The 27,575-nt window shown below is 37.2% G+C and overlaps 1 protein-coding gene across 1 annotated transcript; it reads right to left on the bottom strand.

Annotated features, from left to right (window-relative positions):
- Positions 1 to 2,349: 2,349 nt before the first annotated feature.
- Positions 2,350 to 27,383, bottom strand: osbp2 (oxysterol binding protein 2). Its single transcript, XM_015387303.1, has 14 exons — positions 27,026 to 27,383; positions 21,477 to 21,682; positions 17,252 to 17,502; positions 16,983 to 17,151; positions 11,971 to 12,091; positions 11,805 to 11,871; positions 10,608 to 10,745; positions 10,285 to 10,530; positions 10,022 to 10,142; positions 7,601 to 7,704; positions 7,397 to 7,492; positions 7,003 to 7,187; positions 6,699 to 6,919; positions 2,350 to 5,979 (listed from the first exon to the last, which is right to left on the bottom strand). The coding sequence occupies exons 1-14, from the start codon at positions 27,184 to 27,186 to the stop codon at positions 5,837 to 5,839; spliced, it is 2,229 nt and encodes a 742-aa protein (XP_015242789.1). The 5' UTR covers positions 27,187 to 27,383; the 3' UTR covers positions 2,350 to 5,836.
- Between the last annotated feature and the right edge of the window lie 192 nt (positions 27,384 to 27,575).

The raw sequence follows: 27,575 nt of genomic DNA on the forward strand, positions 1-27,575 counted from the left end.
TTTAATTTTACTTTTCTTCTCAGTTATCACTCAACGTATCTGATTTAAAGTTAATTTCAAATTGACTCTTAGTGTATTTGCTGTTTATATGATTTAAAATCCTAGTCCACAAGAATTCCTCATTCACATTTTCCCCTAAATCTTCATGTTATGTTTTCATTATTTATTGGCTGCATCTAAAAATATCAAAGATATTTTCCATTTAAACATAAATATGAAATAATACAATATAACCTATAATAACTTAAATTATATCATTGTACTAATAGGTCATCAAATCAATTAAGTTTAGTCTGTCTAATAAGCTGCCTGCAGTGTCTTTAAAGTTCCAGCAGGTGTCGGTATGCTGCGAGAACGTATCAAGCAGTATGAGCACAGCCCTTTTAGCAAGGTCTGAATTATCAACGTACAACTTGTCAGTAATCACAGCCTAATGATTAGTTAATCGTTGATCTTTTTTTAAGTTTTCATTGGAACCCTTTCCATATCATTCATATGGAAATGGTTGGTATTTTAAACGCTTAAGTCCACAGAACCTCAGAATCCACAAACTATTAATACCCCCTTTTTTTCACAATATTTTTGAGGCGTAATTGCAGGGTGTGATATTTACAACTACATTGAAATGCAAGAAAAATGGTAAAACTTTGTATTGAATTTGATTTCCACATACAGGAGGGTGAAGTTCTGAACAGAAAACCAATTTATTTTTTTATAAAGACGCAACTGGAATTAAATTCCCACCAAGTGCTGGTATCATTCACTTCACCCAAAAATAAATATCTATTGTGCTGTGCCAGCTTACAATATACCAGTGCAATAAAATAAATCTAATGACCCATATTAGGTGCATAAACTCCAACAAAAACTATGCAAACAATAAATACACAGTTTTGATCATGAATTAGAAATGTTAATTTGGGAGTATTTCACATCAGTTATGGCACTACTGTTGTATCTCAGCGTTCTGTATCTGCCACACAAAGCTAGATGTCTCCTCAGGGTGAGAATCGTTAAATTGGAGACACTGTTGGGCTTGTCATTGTCGCCATGGCCTGTCATGCAAAGAAATCAAACCATAGATGTAATAAATTATGTGTGATAAGATGTTTACTGATGTTTTATAATCATAATTACTGTGAATAAAAGCCTTTATTAGTGATGACAGCTTCAATGCACTTCTTGCATGCTTGTCTTAGGTATTATTTCAGGCTGCTAATCCTATAATTCTTTGGGTTCCTTCAATTAACCCTGGTCTTTAGTTCTATCCATAGATAGGCCAGATGACAATTCCTACATCTTTATTTTTTTCTCTATAAAACCAAAAGAGACTTTCGTTCCTTGTGTTCTGTCCTCTATCCTTGTTTCATCCTCATCATCCTGGTAGATGGCAGCAGATTATCGTCCAGACAATCTCAGTATATTTTTCCATTTGTTCAATTATATGAATCCTGCCAGTTTTATATGAAGCAATAAGTGCCCTTCACCATCATGTTTCCAGCACCTCCAGACTTCACTGATGGTACGGTGTTTTAGTGGAGATGTGGTGTGCAAATTTTACTCCCAAACATGGCGTGTTCTAACAGTTTCTTAAGTTGCTGTCAGCAGACTATATTCTAGTATTTTGTTTAAATGTTTTTTTTTTTTCTCTCCAGATTTTAACATGTTGTTTTCAACAGTGGAGTCATGTTGTGAGCATGCCATGTCAGCTGAGGGCCTTAGTTATGCTTTTTTTCCTGAAAAATAAAAGGTTTTATCTGCTAATTTCAGGTCTTTTAGAAGCTTTCGACAACTGCTCCTTAGCTGGGACAACTCCTAAGATAATGTTTTAGTGAAATCTTGCAGAAGCCACCAGGTCAATTCCAGTTTACGGTGTAATGAGGTTCTTTCCATTTTTATTTATGACTTAAATCCTGTTTTCTGTATTTCTTTCTGAAAACATATAGATTTCAGCTGAGAATTTTTTCTATTTGCACCTTTCTTCTCCCTCCATCATTGGATACATCTATCATTGTTTGTAGACCTGTTGGGGTTTTAATTTTTTGCATGTGTAGAGTGATGAGTTGCTCCTGGCATCATGTGAACATTGTCTGTTAATTACACCTTGTGAAAAATAATTACAAAAAAAAAAAAATGAAGGATGTTTTCATCAATATCATCCGCTTCCTAGAACATACTTCAAAACAAAGGATGGCATAATATACAAGACCTGTGAAAACTTAAACTTCACATAAAACAAGGATAAAAATGTTGTGTTAGTTCACTGTCGAACTTTTGATGTCTTTCTTTTCAACTATTAGGAAAAAAAACAACAGAAACAAGCTTTCGACTGAACCATATCACAGAGGTTCTTCTGTAGTATTTTTATTGGATTTCGAAAAAATTTTTAATTTTCTGAGGTAAATGGGCACAAAAGGTGAATTAACATTATATGTGCACAAGAATTCCACAAACACTGCAAGGTAAGAAGGCTGCTCACTACTAAAGTGCAGTCGCACTCTGAAACCATGCATAGCTACTGTTTATACTGCCATGGAAACCTTCAGATTCTGCACTGTGTTTCACCTGATTAACAACACCTGGTGCCTAATTTGAATAGGATTTCATAGGTCGTATTACATACATTCACAATTTCGCCTTTGCAACATCTCAGTGGCTGTGTTCATTTTCTACCACTCCAAACCAGGCGAGAAAAAGTGATAAGTTTTAATATTCAAGTAATGTCAAACATGTTCAATAGCGTGATATAACACATGAGCTTCTAGTTCTACAGTATTGTTTTTAAATGGAGGCCAACGCTGACCTGGCAGCCATGAACCATGCCCTATTGTTATACACAGTAAGGTATAAATACATAGGTAATTGTTGCCTAAGGAGGATATTTACTAGTCATATCCATGTAAGCGACTAAACCACCACTCATCTAATGGAAATCTAAACTAGCTTGACATAATAGTGCTTTTTGTGCTTAAATAGCTGTTTATATATTATTATTATTGCTGACATATAGTATCTTAGTAAAGCAACATCAAGAACAAAAAGAAAAATCTTTATATTTACATATAAACAATAATTCACATATCTGTCATGAATATCTTTACCTTTATATCTTTAAAATAATTGCTTAACATATTAAAATCCTAAGTGTTATAACAATAAACAATCACCGGAAAAAAAATCCTTATGAGTCTGAAGACATTAAAACCATCTAGCATCTGTATAAAAACTTTTGTTTCAAGGGCATACTTACTATAGATTAGTGTTTTGTTAAATACTCAAATTAAGGCTAGAATCACTTTTGAGCACCAATAGAAGTTCTTATTGTTTGCTGATTTATGCATTAGAGAACATCTTGATATGAATCCTAGCATCTTTTTAGGATTTTAGTAGGACAAATCTTGATGGTTCTTAAAGTATTGATGTCTAACTTTCTAAAGTCATTTTATAGGACGTTCAAGAGTTTTCCTCAATGTTCTGCATGCTTTTCTCCAAAAAATAGGTTTTATAACTTTAGCTGCAGATCAGAAAATAACATATATTTTTGGCTATTTTTAAATTAAGGACATTTTTTATATATATTTTACTCAATTTGTTGCTTTATTGGATTTATCATTATTTACTGCAGGTTGAGGAACATATTAAATAAATCAAACATGAGGTCATTGCATGCATTTAAATAATAACAGTGAGATTTCAGCACCAAAGTATTAAAAATACTAATGGATTTATTATTTAGGAAAAAAAACAAAATAAGGATATTGGAATGTTCAAATCAAAGTCCAGACTTGATGCTGCTGTATGACTTAAACAGGATGGTAAAAAATAAACTCTGTTGTGGCTAAAGTGAAGGAGTAGTGGGCTAAAATGTCTTCCCATGGATTGATGGAAATGGTCTAAATGTTTGATTGCAACTGTTGCTGCCAAGGATGGCATTTGCTTTTTCCCCATAAGCCCATGTCGAGTTGGAAAACATTTCCTTTAAAACTGAAACCATAATTTGAAAGCTGCTTTTTATATTTGCTAACACACCGTTCATTATGAAGAGCAACGTGTTTTCCTTGCTGAGTTCTTTGCTATGATATAATCAAGTATTAGAAATCTCCAATAGAAGACTTTAAACTGGAGGAGTGTGAAGTGAGAACATAAGAGTTTGTAAGATTTAAAGAGCTTCTAATCAAAGCCTGCTTTTGCCTCTTTTTCCAAACAGTTTTAAGTTTATATAGGGAGAATCGGACAAATGTTAAGCCACAATTCAATGACTAAATCAATGACCACATTGAAATTTCAGTTTGTTTCATGCTTTTTTCAGAACCTTTTACAATAGCTAAACAAAGCCTGAAATAAGTCATGACTTAACCTTATAATAATTTCAAATTTTAAAAGGTCAACCACAATTTTGAAAATGCAATCAATCCTGTATATGAGGGTCTATTGGTTAAAAAACAACACATTTCTGTATCAATTTTCTCTCTCCATAGATTAACATGAATTATCACCTTTCTTCCCGAATGATGATGTCGGAACCCTCCTACTTGAGCTCAGAACAAAAAAAAAAAAAAAGTGAAATAATGAAATTGAATTTGTTATCCTCCACACACATTTCGGAATAGTGTCTCTTCACACGCTTGTGTTAGATCAGATTATACTGCTCCTATCATCTGAGACAAGGCTCTTCTTTCATAGATATTTTATCATAAATCCTTTTATTTTTATTGCTCTATCAACTAAACTGTGGAGTGAAGCATTAATAGCATTTCATCTGGATAAATATAATATATCTCCACACAACAATGCATTTATAGATCACTGGCTTATTTGTTTTTAAGCAGTTCTTGATTTTTCTGTTAAAACGGCACAGTCACATTAGGAAAGCTTTAAGCAAATTGTTCTTTTAGGACTTGAAATGCAGCAGAATAGGTTCACTTGTGTTTTTCTCTAAAAAAAAACTGTTTCCCCTCTGTCTGATAGAAAGTTTTTTTTTTAAATTACATTATAATTGAAATTGCTTTTATATAATTTTTTTTTAAACTTTTTTATTTTGAAAAACGTCAGAAATGTGTTTTTTGATATGTAATTCTGGAGGATAAAGTGCAGAGCGATGAGGAAAAATAAAAATTTGCTCAGAAATTCTAGTAGTTTACAAACCATATAAATTCCTTATCTACTCTTACAGTCTGGTTTTTAATTGGAATGATTAATGTTTACATAACAAAAATAGTTCATTAAATTATAGTAAACCTTAGCATTAAAATATAGTACCCTTAATTATCTGTAAACAGTTCAGAAATATAAAACAGTTCAACTTTCCAGGGAATTCAAATTTGAAAAAAAAAAAAAAAATCCAATGAGGTTCTTGTTTATAGAGGCCACTTATTTGTGCAATTTTGAGAAAAAATAAAATATACTAACAGGAGTGATTACAAAATCATGCTCACTTTACAGCACAGAGGAAGGCTTTGACTCACTTTTTCAAAGACTGATGCCCCTGGTACCCATCTTTGATTAGAATGACATTCAGTGCTCATAGCAGAGAGAACTCCGTATCCCCAGGTATGATCATGCAATCTTGGTTAGGTGTGTTTTAGTGCTCATATTGTTCCTTGTAAACTTAATCTGAATCATCTCGCAGACAGGCAAACAGAACCCAAACTGCTTACATAAATAGGTTCTGCAGAGCACTGAAGCCATGCATCCTGGTAGCACAGCTGGAACAGAGATCAAACACATATATACAGGAAGTGGAGGCTGGAGGTTTTGTGCTTTAAAAATGTAAATAGCTGTCTCCATTTCTGCCACCTGCTCACCTGAGCCCTCACCCCTATCTTTACTATGATACCTAAAAGATCTCAGGACAATGATTCCAGTCTTGTCTTTCTTTTGCTTCCCAGTAGCCGCCTCTGTACATGTAGGATGTTTCTCCTGTGTTTTCATTGGTTCTCTTCTCGAACCACACTGGCTGGTAACCTTCGATGTCTTGCCCTGTAAACAGGCATAACCAGAATTAGGAAAAAAACTTTCATTAAAAAATTGGTTTTTCTTCCAATTATTTTTTTTTCTTCCATTATTAGCATGTTTTAATTGTTTAAAATATAGCCAATCATGAAGTGGATTGAACATTATGCATACATTTTTTTTTTTATCACTATCAATACGTAATATGTTTTTAATCACTATCAATATGTAATAAATATTTGTAACTGGTCATCAGCCTCAAAGTAAATCATTTGTGAAACTATCCTTTACTGTGGTTACTGCTGCTTGTTTGATGCATATCACCACCTGCTTTCCATTCTTTTTTTTTTCAAACAGCTCTGCTCTGATTGGACAGAGAGCCTCTGTAAACATCAGCTGAACATGGCCGTACAGAGAGCCTTGAGTCTTTATTAGTCTCTGATCTGAACTTTGACTGGGCCATTCCAACAAATTATATTTTTCAGTCTAGCCATTACTTTGTAGTTCTGTCTGTATGTTTGGAATTCTTGTCTTTGAAGACTCTTTGCAGCTCCTTCAGATTTCTTGATCACTTAGCTAGCTCTCTGATCAGCCTCCTAGTTTCCCGGTCTGTCACTTCAGGCAGAAAGCAACATGACCTCTGCTACAATATTTTTTTCACAGGAATCTAGATTGTTTTCAGCTCTTTTCCAGCTTTTTCTAATGAAAAGCTCAACAATCTTATGGTTTTGGGACCAAGTGCTCACCTTCCTCCAGGGCCTGGTTAGCTTGCGCCTCCCTTCTTTTCCTCTCCAGTCTCTGATGGTCCTCAAGCCGCTGCTTCTCGATATTTGCCTCATCCCACAAGCCAGCCTCCATCAGACGCTGGTCCGGTCGCAGACGGCTGTCTGTTGGTGCGACACCATCCTCGGGCTCATTCAAGGTCAGTGCCAGGGCAGAGAAATAGTGCATGTTCTCTGCATTGTCTCTGAGAAGAAATAAAGAAGTGTCAGACGTTTGCTTACAAGTCATTTGGATTTTATTGGATTTTTTTGCGTTTCTGAAACATACGGAAGTGGATATTTTTTCCACAATAGTTTGGGTTGCAGAGTCTGATAAACAGTTTTTTGTTTTCCCTCCGAGCCTCCAGAACCCCGGCTGCTCTCCACAATTTTTGCACTTTCCATTTTGTCATCCCAGGTTCCTGATAGGATGTAATGGGCTGTGCCCTGTGCGTCCTCCACTACCCCCGTTACCTATGGAATATGGGAAAGAAACAGAAGGAGATGAGTTTAGTTAAACAAGGTTCTTCAAAATTGGAAATAATTTGATGCATTTTTTTTTTAGGTTAATGGAAAAAAAATCCTTTTCTATCCACAGCAATAAAAAAAAATCTCTGCTCCATACTCTCTAGCACAAGTTTAGCAAACACTTGTCTGTAGCTAAGCGGAGCAGAGATGCTTACTTTCCGTGGAACGTCTCTGGAGAAGTAGCTGTATGGGGAGAATTTGAGACGGCAGGTGTCCTTTGTGGTGGTGTTCACAATGTCAATGTCTCCAGACTGTCAGCGGTGTCAGACAGAAGGACATAAAGAAGGACAGATATTAGTAAAGGGTTTCTAAAATGCCTCGTGAAATGTACTTTTTATCCCATAAGAGTCTAAACCCACCTGGTCAATCCAAAGTTTCCCTACAATGATGTTGTGGACAGTTGATGTGACCTTGCTCCACACATAATGGTTTCCACTAGAATGAAACTGCAGGTGAATGTTGCCTGAAAATATAAACAACATCGGTCTAGCTAAATTTTTTCTTAATACAGAATCCTCCACAGTCATTGGTACCTTTAGAAAATGATGCATTAAAAAACTCTAAATGAATTTATCTCATAATCTTTAAAATTCGTAATTGAAAAACCTGTAAACTTATTCTTTACGTTATTCAGTGTAATAAATGAACTAGAAAGAATTCCAAATTTTGGTTTGTTGAGTAACACTGGGACAGGCCTTTACTTTTAATGATAGTGCTTCATCTTACCAAGGTCAGAGTGTACAGAAACAAGGATTTCTGACCATTTCTTTTCACACATCTTTAGATAGATCTCAGTCCAGTGTCTGCTCTTACAGTGAGGAATTTAGGCATTTGAACACCATGTGATGTTGCAAGTTATCAGTCTTACAAATTATGCAGCATCCGTGTTAGAGAAATTATTAGAAAAGTTTAGAAGCTAAACCTGACTGTCAAAAGGCCTTGGACTGGAGCTCCATGCAAAAATCCTCCTGGTGAATCAATGATCCTAAGAAAGCAGCTGGGAAGGAGCTGGTCAATGACATGAAGAGAGCTGGCACCTCTGTTTCCAAGGTTACTGTGTGTCATACACGAAGACGTCAAGGCACACATCCAGGGCTGTCTTAAGTTTGACCATGAGCACTTGGATGATCCAGAGGAGTCAAAGGAGAAAGTTATGTGAGATCAAAATAGAAACTTTTAGTCTTTATTCCACACTCTGGGTTTGGATGAAGAAGAGTGCAGAGCACTATTCCCAAAATGCTGTCCCTACTGTGAAGCATGGGGGTGGTAGTATCATGCTTGGGGGTGTTTTTCTGCACATGGGACAGGGTGACTGCACTACAATAGGGAGAGGAAGACCGGGGCCATATATTGTGAGATTTTGCAGAACAACCTCCTTCCCTCAGTTAGAGCATTGAAGATGGGTGAAGGCTGGGTCTTCCACAATGACAATGACCTGAAGCACACAGCCAGGATAAGCAAGGAGAGGCGCTGGAAGAAGCATATCAAGGTTCTGGTGTGGCCTAGCCAGTCTCCAAACTTAAACCCATTAGATAACTTTTGGATGGAGCTCAAACTCTGTGTTTCTCAGCGACAGCCCAGAAACCTGTCTAATCTAGAGAAGATCTATGTGAAGGAGTGGACAAAAATCCCTCCTTTAGTGTGTGCAAACCTGGTGAAATACTAAAGGAAATGTTTTACCTCTGTAATTGGAAACAAATGCTATTGTACCAAATATAACCATTGATTTTCACAGCTGTTCAAATAATTATTAGCAGCTGCAACATGCAAATAAATTTTACATTATGATTTCCGCATTTCTTTATTGGAATGTGTCTTTCACAGTGGACATGCACCTAAGATGAAAATGTCTGAATGAGTGGGAGAACTTGCAAAATCGCAGGGTGCTCAAATACTTATTTTACTCACTGTAAGTTCTCATCCCTTCAGGTTAGTCCAAAGGTCCGGGGAGTAAAATGGCCATGAAGAGAGTTTAGTCTCAGATAGTTTGTTGAGGTTATTCCATTTTCAATTTTCTGGTAGAGAGGAGTCCTTAAGGACATTATATACCAAATATGTACACTAAATAAAAAGGCAAATAGGCCCATGGCTTCATGTTAGTTTAGTATTGATGGACTTTAGAGGATGAATGCTTCACAGGAGAAGCTATTTACTTGAAACCCTTTCTTGCTTCATACAGGTTAGCAGAGTTTTACTCCAATGATATGCAATCTTGTCCTTGTGGCTTAAAAATGTCCTGTATTTTCAAGAAAGGAAACTAAAAGAAACTAAATTGATTTCCAATCAAAATGCTGGTAAAGATTCTCTCAATGCCATAGACAGGAATGGGGCATTGCAGGCTTACAAAAGAAGCCAAACGACCGCCATTCCAAAGAGGTGGTCCTGTTCGTCCATTTTAATTTGCATGTTTTCTAAACAAAAGCAAGGCTTTGTTGGGCTACTGTATAAAGCTTCGAACTCAACACTATTTCTGACATTTTGAATTGAAAAAGCTTCCTGGATGGGGATGGAAACCTCTTCAAACTTGGAAACAAAGTCCAGTGGTTTTTTTTTTACTTTTTTGGAATACTACTCAAGAGTTTCTAGACCATCTAATCAATGTCAACTATTAAAGAAAGTTTTTTTTGTAAAGAGATTGAAACAACACAAAGGTTGCATCTTATTAAAATGTCTGTGTGAGGAAATGAGGAAGTTATTTTAGGATTTTGCCAAGGCATTGACTGGGTCTGCAAATAAATGTAGAGGGATTTGTGTTTTAATAGCTGCTGATGGCGTCTTACCTAATGGTACGACAGAAATATACTTCCCACGAAACTTGCTATCGATGGTAATGTGCTGCCACAGAGTCCAGCCTCGTTCTGATGCCACATGGTGGGCTGCAGCTGGTGGATGATGGCTGACCTGGGATCAATCAGTATCAGCTAGAGTTAGGCACAGATATTAAATGCCGACCCATCGCATCATTTGCTTTAATGGCTAAACTGGTGTGTTTCTATTTAAAATTTACTGTGAAGAAAAAAAGAACAAAAATCTGGTATCTCACCTGCTCAGAGATGGAGCGATAGCCGTACTCCTCCAGTCGGTCCAGCTCGTAAGTCTCCCCAAGGAGAGGGTTGAAGGGCTTAGAGGTGCGATGGACTGTAGTTGAATAGGATGAGACAGAAAAGGCGGCGACGAGGCACATCTGCTCCAGGGAGGAGTCACAGCGAGCCGCCCGGTCCAGCAGCTCGCTGTATTCCAGATCCTCCGTCAGACGCTGCAGCATCGACAGTGGCTCATTGAAGTTTACCTGTACAAAAAGCATATCGACATCAAAAAACAGCCTATTACCCAATTCTTCTATCTGCAAAATATTTTTTGTTTTACAGGCATGGGAATCCTGGATAGGTCCTTTCCGATACAGTTCTTCATGATGCTCCACAAGTTGAGGGAGTAGTTTGGTTTATCAGGGATTCGGCTGCGCCTAGTTCTTCGTAGCTGCATCTGGTTTGTGCCAGAGTTGTCCTTTAAATAAAAATATAGAGTTTTTAAATGACAACTATTTTCAACAGCTCCCAAATATTTTCCTTTTTTGTCACACCCACCAACTTCTATGGTGGTTTTTACCAAATGTGACAGAGCAACACAAAGTAGCAAGAACTCTTTTTCTTTTGCAAATAAAAATCCACTTTTCACTTTCTTAATCTATATTTAGCCCCCTTCACTGTAATACCCCTAAATAAAGTGTTGCATAGACATGGATGTAATTTTTTAGGAGGGACATGTCCTCTGCACTTTTTCAAACGTCCATTTTGGTCCCAGGAACTTTTTACTGCCCCAAAAACAATGTTACGCTACAGTACACAGATAATCGTCGAGCACTAGGACCAAATGGAAAACAGCAGCTCAAGTTGAAGCACACTTCCCTGAGTTTAGACCGCCCATAAGCTCCTGATTGGCCCTCCGTCTTTTCTTGTGTGATTGGCTGTCACCTCTGTCACTCATGAGAAGCTCACTTTACAAACCTCTGATGCGCCACTGAATCAGGTCTGTGATTGGATGGGCAAACACGCTGAAGTTATATTAATACTTGCGCGCCCTCCCCCCCCACCCCCCGTTTGTGAATTAAAAATTTCATCCATGAGCAAAGAGCTACAAAGGTAAGTCCAGGTAGCATCTGTTAACAGATGTAAAAAAGAAAACCATTGTCAAAAGAGCGTCATAGGAAATCACGTTTATAGACTGTGAGAGGTCATTAAGGGGACAACAAACTTGCTGAAGAAGGCTCTCTGGTCAGCTGAGATCAAGATTGATCTTTTTATAGCTGAAAAATGCTTTGTGTGCTGAAAACTAATGCAGCAATTCACCCTAAATACACCATCCTCACCCTGATGCCTGGTGGTGGCAGCATCATGCTCTAGATTATATTTTCTTTATTCTTTTTTTAAGCAAAGACAATTAAGCTGGTTAATTTGACAAGATATGACCAAACAAAGGGGGTATGAATACTTTTAAAGACGCTCTACACAATAAATGAAGACAGACAAATATCTGATATTTAGTGTAAATATTGTTTGGACTTACACTCTCATTGTGAGTCCAGTCATTGGGCACTCCTCCACTCATCATACTCTGGTTACTGCCTGAGCGCCTGCAGTAAACGAAATGGGTTTGAAAGATAGCAACGGTAATTGTAGCTAGAACAGGTATGAGAGATTGCTGCACATTTAAAGAAGGTGATGCTTCCTACTTGTGTTGGATATTTCCAGTAGCAGTCACGGTTATGAATGAAGGCGCGTCCTCCATTGCATCAAAGAACTCCGCCTCTTCATTTTCATCACTCGTGTCCCCTTCTTGAGAGCGATCCACACCTGCAGGAGTAGACATGGGACAGGTTAGTTGACATATTTTTTAATATTGCTAAGGAAAAGAATTTCTTGCGTAATTGTAAAATAAAGCAACTTTAGTTTTTCTCCAACTGCCATTGAAATGTTAAAACATAAGCAATCCAGTGGATAATAAATAAGACAGACCTTTATTTGTGTTTTGTTAAAAGTAATTAGAATTGGTAGGTCGTAAACCAATTAACCAGGTGAATGTTAACGTCTAAACATTTTTTCATAATGAAAAGTCCTTTAACTTGAAAAAAAAACTTTTGTCAGCTACAAATAGCAGTTTTGAAATGATGATTTTACCTGTTGTGATTGCCAAATCCATGGCTACATCTGAAGGTGGGTCATTTTTATCCATTTTCATTCCTTTTTACATCCAGCCACAATGGTACATCTATATTTGCAATAAGTGTTTTGATTGGTTTAAATACACTCATTAACCTCTTAAAACCCACCTGGTCGCCGGCGACCAGGTGGACCTTAAGTGGGGGTAATAATTCAGAATGCATAAAATTCCACTGGTAAAATTTTTACTAGCAGGTGGAGCCATTGCGCCCAGCTCCAAGCTGACACCAAAAGTTCCAAAGCCCACAGCTCTGGAACTGTTATAGCTAGAGGTCTGAAATTTTATGCATTTGTGGTTGACAAGATGTAGAACATATATAATACAATGAAACCTGCTTTTTCTGAAGAATGTCTTTATTACTGCTGTTCAAAAAAGACATATAATTTTGAGAATAAAAAAACAACTTTAAGTCATGTTTGAACTGATGCAAGTTGGTCTGTGTTCTACTCACCCAATTTTAATTTATATATTCAGAAACTAGAGGGTGTTTGCTTTCAAATAATGTATTGCACCTGTAATTTGGGCATACAGTTCCTAAGTTATTTGCTTTTCCTTTCGGTATGCAAAATAGGCGAGGAGAACCCAAAATAAGGTGGATGTTAAGCGGTAATATTTTTAAACACACACATTTATTAATTTTTTAGACAGTCAAGTCTAGCTTTGCTGATGTACTATTAAATCTTGTTTCTTTCTGCATTCTAGTATAGACTTTTGTAGCATCCTCTACTATGCAATTTATATTTTTATACTGTATTCTGTTTATTACTTGGATCTCTGAGATAGGTCTATGAGATAATATTCAAAAAATTAGATTCTGTGAGACCATGAAGAATTTATATATAATCTACATTTCATAAGTTTTATATAGTACTAAAAATCAGTGATACCCATATCCTTGTACTGATGTTTATTTTAACAGGGCAAGCTAATTGGGTAGATTAACCAAAGATTTTGATTTCACCTTTCTATTCTCATTTGGCAATGTCCCCCATGCCAAGGCACTTAACCCCAACATACTTGCGTTTGATTGGGTAAATGTCCAAGAGTAAAAGGCTATCAGTGGTCAGAAGAATATCAGCAGAAAAAACATAAAATACAAAGTAAACTGGGCTTTCTTGTAAGTTTAACTTAGCTAAGATGTATCAATCAGCCAATAGCCAATCATGGAAAAGTAAAAATGTGGTAAGTTTATCTGGTTTGTACATATTTAAACTGAAGTGATGAGTTTTTGCTAAAGTTTTACAGCTATCCTTACGTAGGACAAAGATTCTTGAGACAATTATTAATGCAAATTCAACATCACTTAACAAATACTCCCTTAGGATCAATCATCTCCTCTGATCCATGTAAGACCACAGTTTATATCTGGATTTGCTGAAAATTGGGCGAATACAGTATGGTATACTATACCGGTAGTTAAAGTCAAAGTAAGCACTTCGTTTTCATTCTACAGTGACAAAGCATCCTTGTGTGCTTTCCTAGGACTGCATGTGATAAAGTTAACGTAATAAAAAGGAAACTGAATTAGTGTAATAAGGTAAAGAAGCACTCAGCATGTTTAGCTAGAGCTTTTATTAAGGTCAACATAATGTTTATTATTTACTCCGTTAATCTGGAAAATTAAAAAACTAGAGAACATCACATGGCATTCTGTTATTTTCTAAACTGAAACTGTTCAAAAGTAATGAATTGATTAAATTCAATTTTAAAAGAGGCAGAGGTTTTCAAGGTGCTTAGTCTCAGACTGACTTTATGAATTCCTACACAAGCAGCTCACTCTGGTTACCTTCAAAGTCTTTTCAATCTGTAAACAAAGAAGTAATGGAAACAGGAAACCCTCAATGAAGATGTAAAAAGTCCAAGATCAAGTGTGAAATACTACTAAAAAATATTTAATGCTAGGTGTGATAAGACACGGCTAGCGCTTGGAATACAATGTAAACAATGGAGTTTGTGAAGTGGGGGCTAAAGCTGCAAAGGCTGCAAAGTTCTTCCCTCACTTTGGTTATTTGGACAAATTCTTTCAAACCTTAGAACTAGATGTGGTAGTATTTATCTACTGCTCCATTGAATATATTACTAATAAATTATTTTAAATACAACTCAAGTTGATAAAAAACTGAATGTTGAATCAGATTGAATAAAAAAAATTGGATTGAATGTACCGCCAAAGTTTATCCTGATAATATTCACATCCTACATTCATATCACATCCTACATTCATATCCATAAATCCTGAGTATGTTTATTGAGATTAAGGTGTGGCTTTGTTGAAGCTTCACAGCTCTTAAATGTGTTGCAAAATGATCCATTTTTTGAGGCCTCATATAAGCTTCAAATGCTCAGGAAGGCCACATAGTGGTGAAAAATAAATATTAGCAAAGCATCTGTCAGGTCTAACATATAAAAGGACGGACTTGAAAAGAATGATCTAAACACATAACAAAATGTTAATAGGACATGGTCTTTGTGAGGTATTCTCAGTGAAAATTATTGAAATAGAAAAAGATTTATTCGCCTAAAATGCTTTCACAATTTAATCTTATTTTGATCAACACCTTTTAGGGAGCAATCTGAACAAAGCGGTCCTGAATAGGTAAAATCTTACCCCTCTTGACATCTTAATTGTTAGAGAGATGCAAAATTTGGAGTTCACTGGAAAAAGAAAACTCTCAAAGAAAGTCTCCAATAAAATCTCTAATAAAAGTCAGTCATATTTTCAGACATCTTACAAAAATAAGAACCCATTTTGGAGTACTAGGTACGTGAATAAAGCCTGTAGCACACGCCCCTATGTGTGACGGTGCTACGTACATAAAGGACGTAATGTAGACTACCGTTTTGTGCAATCTTAGGGGACGATAATGCATGTAAAGATTGATTTAGTTTGTTTTCATAAAGCTGGTTTTAGACCCAAATATTTATGTCTTTGCTTTCACAAATTCTCAAATTTATTAGAGCTAAATTAGGGCTAACTGAAGTAGGTTAGACTCTCGAAGACACAATGTAAATTTCTTAATAAAGCCTAGTAATGTCAGATTGACACTGAAAATACTGCCTGGGACAGAGGCTATTAATAAAAATAGAGATTTAGCTTGTTCCAAGCCAAACACCACAGTGAGCCAAGAGAGAATTGTTAATATCATCTATTGTTATCAGAAATTTACTTTCAAGTAGATTTAGTACAGAATCTGACACCTTTGCTGAGAAAAAAATTGCAGAAAAGTGTCATTTTTGTATAACAGCAATATTTCTACATCCAAATGTTGCATTTTGCAATAAAATGCAGTAATAGAAAAAAAATGCAAGGTTCCTTTTATCTTTGTATGCTAATTACTTCTGAGACAATATAAGCAGCAATGCATACCAACAACTTGGTCATGTTAGCAAGTCTAACACAAAAGTTCGGTACTGCAAAAAAAACACTGCCTTTCTGCTTTGAATTTCTGGACAATGCAGCAGGTTCTAAACATAACAGAAGGGTCCTTTTTTAGGTCTTTTCACAACCACTCAGCATAGCTTGCATTGGAAGCCATGCCTCCAGAGATTTGCATTTTCCCTGCATTACATAACGCACCCGCTAAATGACTTAGGCTCAATGTGACTGGAAATCTGCCATTTCAATCAAGAGAGGATTGACGCACTCACGCATATGCTGTTACCCATACGTTAGATATACTGACTAAATAAGGGAAAAAAATGATGTGACGAACAAGCAAAAAAAAAAAGCATTTTGATAGCGGTCATCATCTGTGTGAAATTTCAAAACCCCCAAAGACACTCAAGGATTTTCAAAGAAGGCCTCTTTATGGCTGTTTAAAAAAAACTTTGTAGGATTTTAAATAATTTTCAAATCCAGAGGGAGATAATAATAGTTACATTTTGGTTCCGGTAGCTTATATAGAGCACAAAGAGTTAAAGCAAGATGCCATTAAGCATAAAAATACGAAATACCATATAAACAGATTTTAAATCAGTTCAGTGCTGCAGCAGTAATGTTGACCCAGTTTTCCAGGCACTCTTATAAAACATATTGATCAACAGTGTCAATTGCTGAACTAAGGTCAATAATAGCGGCTATGTCGGAATCGTTCCTTGAGGGCTGCTGTCCTACAGGTTTTCAATGCTTCCCGGCTTTCTGACAGCTGATTCAGGTGATAGCAGTTCAGCAGATCCCTGTTAATCAGCCATCAGTGGAATTCAGCTGTGCTGAAGCAGGAAAACCTCTAAAACCCACAGAGCAGCGGCTCTTAAGGACAGACTTTGGACATGCCTGAATAATAGAAACACTATCTTTAATCTTTGCATCGTTTTAACAGATTGTTATTCCTGAGGAATTCACAGAAATGTCCTCCATTCATCTTTGAGTACAGAATAGAATAGATATATTTTCTTATACATTTTAAAGGACACATTAAAATTAAACTACTTGAATGTAGTTTAAGTTTGGTCTTGTCAATACTATGCTTTTCACATCATAAAAATGATAACTGTCTGTGTAACAGGCTGACTGTGATCCCCCACCTGTGTAAGAGGTGGGATTCTCCCTCCAGGCTCTCTCCAGGCTGTTGTGCTGTTTGGCTAACTGTTCGATGGTCTCCTCCAGATGGTGGCGCTGTTCTCTCTCATAGTGCAGAGCCTTCTGCCACCGTCGGCTGTGAGATTCTGCCACATCCAAAAAGTCTCGACAAGCCTGAGGTGTGAAAACAACAAACATCAAAGTACGAGCCAGTACCAAGGCAGCTAATCACATGAGCCACTGTGCTGGTTTTCCACTCGCTGTGGGAACTCACATTGATCATAGCATTGGAGGTGATGCGGAAGAGAGTGGCTCGCTCATTAACGGCTTTCACTTTGTCTGTGCCTTCGTTGGACCCACGCAAGTCCTCGAGTTCGCTAAGGGAGCGCTGGAGAGCGGCGCCGTGCTTTCCGATCAGCTCATTACATGTGCTCAGATCCTCCAACTTGGTGGCCAGAGACTTCAGCGCTCCTTGGGTGAGGGCACGGTCCTCCTGAGGCACAGGGGTTTCATCTCCTGAGTCATCTTCACACAGAGACACCAGCATAGCAGTTTAAAACAAACCGACCAAGTAAAAAAAAAGAACATGTCTGAACACGTTGTGTATAATGCTGATGACAGATAGACAGTACCGTCTGCTTTTCAGACAGACTGAGAAAATTCCTCTAAATCCTTAAAGTTTAGAGTGAGAGGAGTTAATGGGAAACGGATGGCGAAGGATAATAACACTTCACCCCCGATCTCTAAACAACCCATCTTCCACAACATCGGAAAGCTGTGAATGAACATGGTTGCCTAGGAAACGTGGGCCTATGCAATTGGGAGGCAAGGCTATTTTTAGATGAAGAGGGAGAAAAAAGGATGACGCATTACCCCCTTTTCCTCCTCTCTTCCCGTCTCTCCTCTTCTAGCTGGCATGAGCTGAGCTCTGAGCTTTCAGCCCTTTCAGATCGTTTCAAGGAGAATGGATTGATTACTAAGCATTACAAAGCATATTTAAAATAGACAAGGCTGTGCACATGTCTTCACTCTATTGGAGCTTTTGGGCATGTTATCATGTCACTTTTATCTGACAGATTTATGCTAAATAACATTATTCTAAAGTGGAAGGAAAATTATGGTTTTCATTGCTTTTATTATTAAGAGGTTTGCTGGTGAACAATAATAAACAAACAGCACTCTAAAAGCAACTGTAGCTCTGGGGGCCGTGCAGAGATCAGCTCAGGTGGAAGGATCGGTCTACAAATCCAGCCTTTATAGACATAGCAAGTAGAGAGCCATGGTTCAGGACATGTAGATGTTTTAGAAGGGGCTGCGGTTAGATCTGAGCAAACTGGAATAAAAGAAAACATACAGCCAGACCTATAATGTAATGGTTTTGATCATTACAATGGTCCAGTCAAGGTCTAGATCAAAACCCAAATGAGTATCTACAAGAAAATGATTGAGGTTTCCAGAACCTCTCCATGCAATCTGAATCAATGTGAATACTACAACTATGTTTCATTTTTTATTGAAACCAAAATTAGTTCGTCAAATTAAATCCCAGTGAAATAGACTGAAGGTTGTGATTCTCACTATAGGTCGATATCGGTTATTTAAAGCCCATGCAGATGCCAACTATATTGACGTTAGTATCAGCCCAACCTATTCCAAATATGAGCAGATTCTTAAAGCCATTTACACAATACAAAATGTTACACAAGTTTCAAAATATTTATACAACAAAAAAAGAAACATTGATTAAGAAATCAAACCAAATCATTAAAAATCGACAGCAAATGAAGGGAGTGGTGCTGCTCTAATGTGGACAAACCAAGGCTGATAGAAAAATATCCCATAAATATCAGCTGGCGGCTGTATCTCTCTACCTCCTGCTTTTATTTCTGCAACCAAAAACTAGGGTTGTCAAAAACATCGATACTGTATTAAGATATAATTCTAATTCAACAAGGCATTGATACTGAAAACGAGCGTTGTTTGATTATATATAAATAGTTTTACTATTACATTTACTTTTACATTTCTGGATTATTTATATGTTAAAATAAGAAAAAAAAAAATTAAATACTGTTAAATGTTTTTATATGTTGGTTAGTTATTTTGTATTTACAGTATGTGCACAGTCTAGCTAGCATCTGTGATTCTGTCTAGAAAGCTTTTCATGATGAGAAATACTAATTATTGTTGTTTTTAATTAAATTCTTCAAAATCAAACATTTTTCTAGGTAATGATAAAGTTTGAGATTTTAGTACTGCGACAACAGATTTCAACTAGTATAATCCTACTTAGTAACTCCTGTTACTTAAACCACTCGAATGTGTCGTTGCAGTTATTTACCTTTCTTTTTACGTTTTTTTTTTTTTTATTCCAGGATTTACTTGGCCTTGAAATATAACCTGAATGTTGAAACTTACGTTTGTGGCTGTAAAAGTCCTGCTTTTTAAATAACCCAGCTTTAAAACCCGAGCATCGGCTGCTATACGACATAATGAAACGTTTCTAGGTCAAAACTTTTACTGCTAAACGACAGGATGAAAGATAAATCCCCAAAGTCATAAGCATATAGTTCGAATCTAGGTCAGTGTATTATCGTCTATGAGTTCAAAGCATGGAAATTACCAGACTCTATTAAAGAGGGGGAAATCATAATAATAATAATAAAACAATCAAGAGGAAACTGGATTAGTGTGGTCTCAGGAGAAAAACAGATAAAAACGAGAGGCTGATGTATGACGCTCTAATGGTTCCATGACCCACATATAGCAGATTTCTGCGGCTCAAGGTGGTAAGAATTTGAGTTCTCTGAGGCCATCTGCCATCCAACATGTTCATATGGAGATGCAAAGCCATTAAGCTCATCCATGAACAGTGATGGATGTGTAGGGGAACGAGACACAGAGCTGCTGAGAGCAGTAATGTTCTTTAATCAACACTGGAGAGACACAGGAGAATGGGAGAGCAAACAGTGACTCACAGTTAAATCACAAGAAGACACCCACAGGTGATAAAGAGAGCGTCATAACGGGCAGGGAGTGGGAAGAGAGTCAGTCTGTGCATTTTCAGAACAAATAACACCTATTTATACATATCTGCGAATGCTAAGCTTATCTGTGCTACTCGTTCTACAGATATCAATCCATAGGTGCTTCAAAGCTTGGCCAAAGCCACTTAATTATTGCCGCTCTGATCCGTTTAGCCAATTAATCTGTTCTGGGACTGAGCCCTGTAGCTGCTCATGGATGAGTAATCTGTAATCACTTCACCAAAACACACCAGGATTTGCATCTCTGCACTGGACAATGAATTTAAAAAAATTTTATTTTATTATTTCCTTTTTTTTTGTGGTAAACAAAGCATATGATGATTTCTGAACTGTCTATGACCTCAGGTATTTTAAACTGCAGAGCTGTGGCTGATCTTTAAATTTTCCTCATGAGTTTGGCTCCATTCCCTCACATAAAAACAAAACCTGCTGATAAAACGCTAATTTGCATCTTGCAGGTTCAACCGTTTCCTTCTGCACTGAAAATTTCTAACAAGCACTTTTAAAGACATTGATTTTTATAACTGCTGCAGTTACCAGCCTAGTAATCTGACATCTTTGAAGGTGGCTTTTTCATGTGCAGAAAAACTAAATAAACTCCAGAATAAGAACCTCTTGGGACAATAAATGCAAACACCATGAACTCAAATTCATTCAAAAAACATGCAGAGATAAATGATCAACCTGAAATCCAAATCTGCGATACATATTAGAAAAAATATGCTTTTACTTACAAGGCGGCAGTCATTGAAAAGGCTGCAATCGTTCCTGCCTATTGTCCATGAGGGGAAAATATTTTCAATGAAAGCCTTTCACACACGGCTGCTATGCCACTCCCTCTCCCTTTTTGTCTTTTTTTTTATTAACCCCTCCTGCCACCAGAAAGGGAGGAGGAGGAGTCAGGAGAGGAAGGTCATTTCATTCAGCGTCCTCACTGCTATCACACTGAAGGAGACACGGATGGAGAAATGATGCAGACAGGGAGGGAGCATGTCTGTGTGCTTTTTTTAGTTCATTTATATTTCAAGTCAAGGAAAAGGGGTTAATATATTCAACATTTACAAATGTATGTCATATACCATCCATTATCCTATTGTATAACATATATTACTGTTTGTAACAAAATAAATGTCTAATTTAATAGAAAAATATGTTTTTCATATGTAGTTAACCATGTCCCAGCAGGCAGCTTGGTAGCACTGCCCTCTGGTGGCCTGTTGATTAAATAACACTTCAATAGATATGCTTTTGGGAAATTGGGTGTAGTTGGTAGAAGAATCATATTTCCACTTAAAAAAAGAGTTTTATAGGTTAAACCGTCTGTTTTAATACTGAAAATAATGCATGAAAATTGTTTTAATATTAGTATTTGGCTATATGCAGTCACTATTGATATCTCAGTGAATAGGGGAGCTTTGATGCATCAGAAATAGGAGAAATTGTTCATTTTACCTGAATGATGAATAAGGAGGGTAGCATTGGCCTTTGCTTGTTGCAGGGCCGACACCCATCTCTGACACTCCCCCTCCGATGTGGCCTTCAGGTGGTAGCTTCGGCCTCCGCTGGTTAACACAAAGTGACAGGTGTCACCCACCTCGATGTGAGCTTTTGCCAGGGGAATAGTGCCCCGGCAAGTGTGTGCCATCTCTGCCTGAGTCCTGCAAGAAAGACAAAAATATAGATTAAGATTTTAGTAGAATTTTTGAGAGAGAAAAGTAACAATATGTGCTGAAAACAGATTAAGTCAGTTTAAGTCAATATGGGCATTTTTAACATGTATTTACTAAGCCTGCTAGCTGAGTGCCTCTTTTAGCTGTGTTTCTCTCTTCAAGGGAACCACAAATTAAGCCTTTGTGGCTAATAGCTCTGTGTACTGCATTCCCTCCCAATTAATGAACCCTAGGATTGTTTTTAGTCAGTAACAGTAGAAGTAGACTGTTTCTTTTGAAGGTTTCCTTATGTTAAAGGGAGCCATCAGAGGATGAATTAAGTATATAAAGCAACATGAAACGGATTTTGTTTAGGGGCTTGATGTTTATTTAATGTAGGGGGAACAAGAATGAAAGCAATGTCATTAAGACTACTTAATATTACTCATACTACACCCCGGTTCAAAGCTACAATTTTACTTAAATTATTTTTTTTTTCTGTTACTTTTGTTTACTTGTTCAAAACCTAATGTCTTAATATTGGCTTTGCATTTCCTTCTTGAGTGATGGCCTAGTGGGTTAGAGCAGTGCGCTTGTGCTCTGAGAAGGTTTCAAGTACCCGATTCGATCCCCACAGCCTGCACTCTGGATCTCTGAGCAAGCCCACACTGCTCCCCGGGAGCTGCACAATGGCAGCCCACTGCTCCCCAAGGGGATGGGTTAAATTCAAAGGTAAAGTTCTCTAGTGTGAGATCAATAGTTAAATTATTATTATAGTTTGTAAAAATTGAATCTGTTAAATAGACAATAAAATATAAATAAAGGGAACCATCAGATAGCACTGGCACCGCATGCGTCCTTAGATGGATGATCTGTTACCAACTTACTATGCAACCAACTGACTTTCACAGCTTTGTGTTTTAAATATGATCACATTTTTTATATTGAAATAATTTAATCTGAATATGTCAAAATAATATAAATCAAAGTAACAGGTCTTGTTGGAAGGTCTTGTGAAATATGATTTGTCGTGAGGAGAATATAATAGATCTGAATTTTTTTTTAAAGGATCTGAAGTGTGGTAATATCAGAATTTGAAAACAGAAGCATTGCTGGGATGCAGGAGATAAAAGATCATTCTTTTTTTGTTGTTTAGTTTAAAATGGAGCCCGATTGTTTTTGTTTTCTGAACGTAAAGGCATTTAATTGTACGAATGAGAGCCGCTGTTCTGGGAACTCAACCATTATAATGATGCTGTTTGGCTATTAGATGCAAAATGGATGGCATAGTGATGTAACCACTATGCTATGTGTTATCTGTCACTGACATCAGCACACACACAAAGTTGTACCTGTGTGTTTCACAGCACATATATATAATAACATGTTATTCATTAGCATTATATATGTACTGTTATGTATTAATCGTGATCAACTGATTATTGAAAAAGTCATCAACTAATTTAGTAATCGATTAATCGTTAACTGGAGTATAGAGACCCTAAAACATCCCTTTAGCTGACAGAGGAGATCATTGAGAGGAGTGATTATACCAAAATGTAAAAAAAATATATAAACATTTTGCATTCCGTCAATATGTTCTATCAAAAACTCCTTGATGTGGAAAAGTTTTACTTTCACTTGCTTTAAATTCTGTAAAAAAAAATCTTGCTATACAATTAGAAAACGATAAATCAAAAAAATTATTTACATATTAAACGATTAGCAAACAAAATGATTTTTAGTTGCAGACCTAGTTTGTTGCAAACATATGCCTTGATAAAAATTAATTACAAATATTTAAGCAAAACGTTCTGAGACTTTTAATGCACAATATATCTGGTGACAATTGTTTTTAATGTTGTTTAAAAAGTTTAAAGGGAAGGAAAGGTGCTACAGAAACTAGTTAAATTATATTGATAAATTATATTGATATCAAAATTCAATAAAAGATGACTTTTTAATTTAAAAAATGTTTTTTTTTTGGGTGGAAATAATGAAATTTGTTTAATCATTCAGCCCCTGGATATATTGTTTATATTATTCAAACTCTATATTTGGAATAAAACCAAGGAGTAAGACATTAGCGTTTTCTCATTTTTTATTTTGCATTGCTATAATTCTATATAAGCTATTGATAACAGGCAGGACAAGAGGAGTTTATATGTTCTTTTTTAAAAGCATCACACAGAGAATTAAACAGAGACTTGGGTTGGGACAAATGGCGGTAATAGAACAAATTTACCAAGGCATACAAGGCCAGTGTTTCTTCATGTGCACTCAGAACAAAAAAAAAGGCAATAGTTCCATATTTGATATATTCAGTGAGCCATAGAGACAAAAAGCCAATTGACCCCAGATATAGCTGATAAAAAGCAGGGGGTAGTCACAAATTCTTAATTTTGGGGAGCTGTCCTCTCAGCTGATATTTAGATGTAAAACAGATTGTAAACATGGATGTAAATGCTTTAAACCTTTTGTTTATATTCTAAAGCATTATCTTGTGCAGTTAAGATGAGTTTTTATTGATCCACACACTGTTCTCTCAGTTCTCTTCAGGTAATCTGGCTTCCTCCCACAGCCCAAAAATATGACTGTTAGAATAACTGACTTCTCTAAATTGTGCTTAGGTGTGAGAGTGTGCTTGAATGGTTGTTTGTCCCGTTTATCTCCGTGTTGCTTTGTGATGGACGGGCCACCTGTCCAGGGTGTACCCAGCCTCTCACTCATTGACAGCTGGAGATAGGCACCAGCACCCCTCGTGACCCCACTTGGGATAAGCGTGATGGAAAATGGATGGAAGGTTGATCGGGTCCTGAAACATTGGGTCTGTGGCTCACTTGATCTACAGAATGATGTCCTCCTGCCTGTTTTTTTTAATTTTTTTTTTTTATCTTTCATCCTATCCCCTAACCTCTTGTAAATTTGATCTAGCACTGACACTGTTGTAAAGGTAAACAAAATGAAATAGATCCAAGTGTTCAGTTTTGGTTTCTATGTCAGTGAATTTAATATGAAACATATTAGGGCTGCAACTAACAATTATTTCCCAAATCGATTAATCTTTTGATTGCATTTTACTCTTTATTAATCAATTAATTATCAGATAGCCAAAGGTTCCTTTAAGAAGACTTTTCTTTATGAAATTAAACCAGGTGAAACTAAAACTTTTCCACTCGAGGAGTTCTAGATAGAGCATATTGACAGAGGATATATATATATTTTTTAATCTTGAATACAAAACATTTATATACGTTATATATATATATATATATATATATATATATATATATATATATATATATATATATATATATATATATTTCTTTTTTTTACAACTTTGGTATAATTACTCCTCTAAATGGGTTGCTCTGTCAGCAAAAGGCATGATTTAGAGCAGGGATCTTCAAGGTTTTCCAGGCCAAGGGCCCCCAAACTGATGGCGAGATGGTTCGGGCACCCCCTAATTGTCAGGAATCCAGTTTTTGTGGTCTGTTTTTGTGTTTCCTTTTCTCCTCCACCAGGTGGTGCCCCGTCCTCACTGGGCCTCCCTGCACACCTGCAGCTCGTTGCCTCATTACCTGAGGACTCTTAAGCTGCTGACTGCCACTACCTCAACGCCAGAGTGTTTGCCAGTTTTGGGAACTCTAGCTAAGCAGAGTTTTGCTGAGTCAAACTGAGTTTTTGTCTATCTGAGTTTTAACCTAGCTGTTTTTGTCTTTGCCTCTCGGCAGGAAGTCATCCTGCAAATTGGATGTTTCGGACCTTCTCTCCCCTGGAAGGATTCTCTGAGCACCAAACTGAGCTGAGGATTCAAGTTTGTGGTTTGGGTCAACTTTGCCCCTCGAGGATTGTTTGGGGATTCTCACTGAGCAGGGGATTCATCACCATTATAACCCGTTCAATTACCGCAGGAAAACTAAGTGGCAGTCAGCTTCCCCGTTCACCAAGGAACAACCGCAATCTGGGTAAACCCTGTCCGCCCTCCAACGAACAAGTCATTCACTGGAACAACCCACACCAACTGGATTCAATAAGAGATGCCTTTTTCTGGAAACCTGTGTCTGCAACCTTAATTCCCTTCTTCAATCAAGAAAACACAAATTTCCCACTGAGCTTGAACTAACCGCAGAATCTTCCCCTTCTCTTTTCAGTCCCGGTTCAACAATGTTCAGAGCAGCACTGTACTCCTCTCTACTTGCTCTAAATAAACCTGTTAAACTTTTCCCTGGTCTTCTGCATTTGGGTCTGATCTTTAGTTAAATCATGACACTAATAATATATATTGTGTGAAATTGTGTTATATAGAACAGGTTCTATAGTCTTTCTATTACAGATGGAATCATGTAACGAAAGTAATTTCCCCCCTTTTTGATTATTAAAGTATTTGATTCTGATTCCTGGTTGATGGGACAGGTGTTGTGAATGAAGTGGTGCCCAACTTGAAAGATCTCCTGTGTGTCACTGAATGTGTGCATTGAAGACAGAAATACATCTTCTGCCTCCATTTATCTGTTTAATACAGTTTGTTGAATTCATGTTAATGCAGTGGGTAGTATTGCTGCCTTGCAGCAAGAAGGTTCTGGGTTCGATTCCCGGCCCGGTGTCTTTCTGCATGGAGTTTGCATGTTCTCCCTGAGCATGCATGGGTTCTCTCCAGGTACTCCGGCTTCCTCCCACAGTCCAAAAACATGACTGTTAGGTTATTTGGCTTCTCTAACTTTTCCTTAAGTGTGAGTGTGTGTGTGAATGGTTGTATGCCCTGTTTGTCTCTGTGTTGCCCTGCGATGGACTGGTGATCTGTCCAGGGTTTACCCCGCCTCTCGCCTGTTGGAGATGGGCGCCAGCACCCCTCGCAAACCCAGCAGGGACAAAGCGTGTTAGAAGATGGATGGATGGTGTATTTAAAGACATTTCAATTTGTGGAAAAAATTGCAGGGGGAATATATAAAAAAAAAAAAAAGTCTAATCAACCATGCAGTACCTCCGTGGACCCCCTAGGGGTCGTTGACCCCCTGTTGAAGACCTCTGTTTTAGAGTTTCTATACTGATTAATCAGTTACTAAATTTGTTGACAATTCTTTCAATAATCAATTAATCTCAATTTATCCGATTGTTTCCGCCCTAATATATACTTAATATTATATCTTCAGCACAGCACAGGGGCCAGTTTTACAGGTGCACTGGCCCCTGCTGGCCCCACTTTAACCGGCCCTGTAAATTCAACCAGAAACGACAAAAGTTTCATTCCTTAAAACGAATAATAATGATAGTAAAATAAATCACACAATCTTTCATAAAAACGATGCTAATAATAGCTTCAATCCAAGTGAGTAAACACCGTGTTGTTACCTGTAGTAGGACAGCAGGCCGTTGCTGAGGACGAACCACCGCCGCTGGTAGCCCTTCAGGTAGTTGGTCCATTTGAAGAGCCAGCCTCTGTGGGTGTCCAGACACGGCAGCTGGAGCCCGGGGAGGGTCGGGGAGGGTAAGCTTTTCACCAGCTCGTTCATCTGCTCCCTATCAGCTGTTCGCGTCCCTCCAGCTCGACGGACGAAGAGACGGTGCAGTTAGTGAGGAGTTGGAAACAGCTGGACCGTTAGCTAGCAGCACACAGAAGGATGGTAGCCTGCAGTTGTTTCTGTCTCTGTGAAGTGAGGCGGACCCACTTAAAAATAAAAACCTCTCTCTCTCTCTTTATATATATATATAATATATATATTTTTATATATATGTGACGCTAATGTTTTTAGAAGAAAGGAATTCAAAACTGCAAACACTGCACTGTAATGCAATGCTGATGAAGCTTGTAGAAAAAAAGAGAAAAACAGAACAGAATGACGTCCTTATTACAGGATTGTAGCTTATGGATGCACCCCCTCCTCCTCCTCATGTGCGCGCG

The sequence above is a fragment of the Cyprinodon variegatus genome, unplaced genomic scaffold (genome assembly GCF_000732505.1).
Source record: "Cyprinodon variegatus isolate N-32 unplaced genomic scaffold, C_variegatus-1.0 Scaffold390, whole genome shotgun sequence".
Taxonomy (NCBI): Eukaryota; Metazoa; Chordata; class Actinopteri; order Cyprinodontiformes; family Cyprinodontidae; genus Cyprinodon; species Cyprinodon variegatus.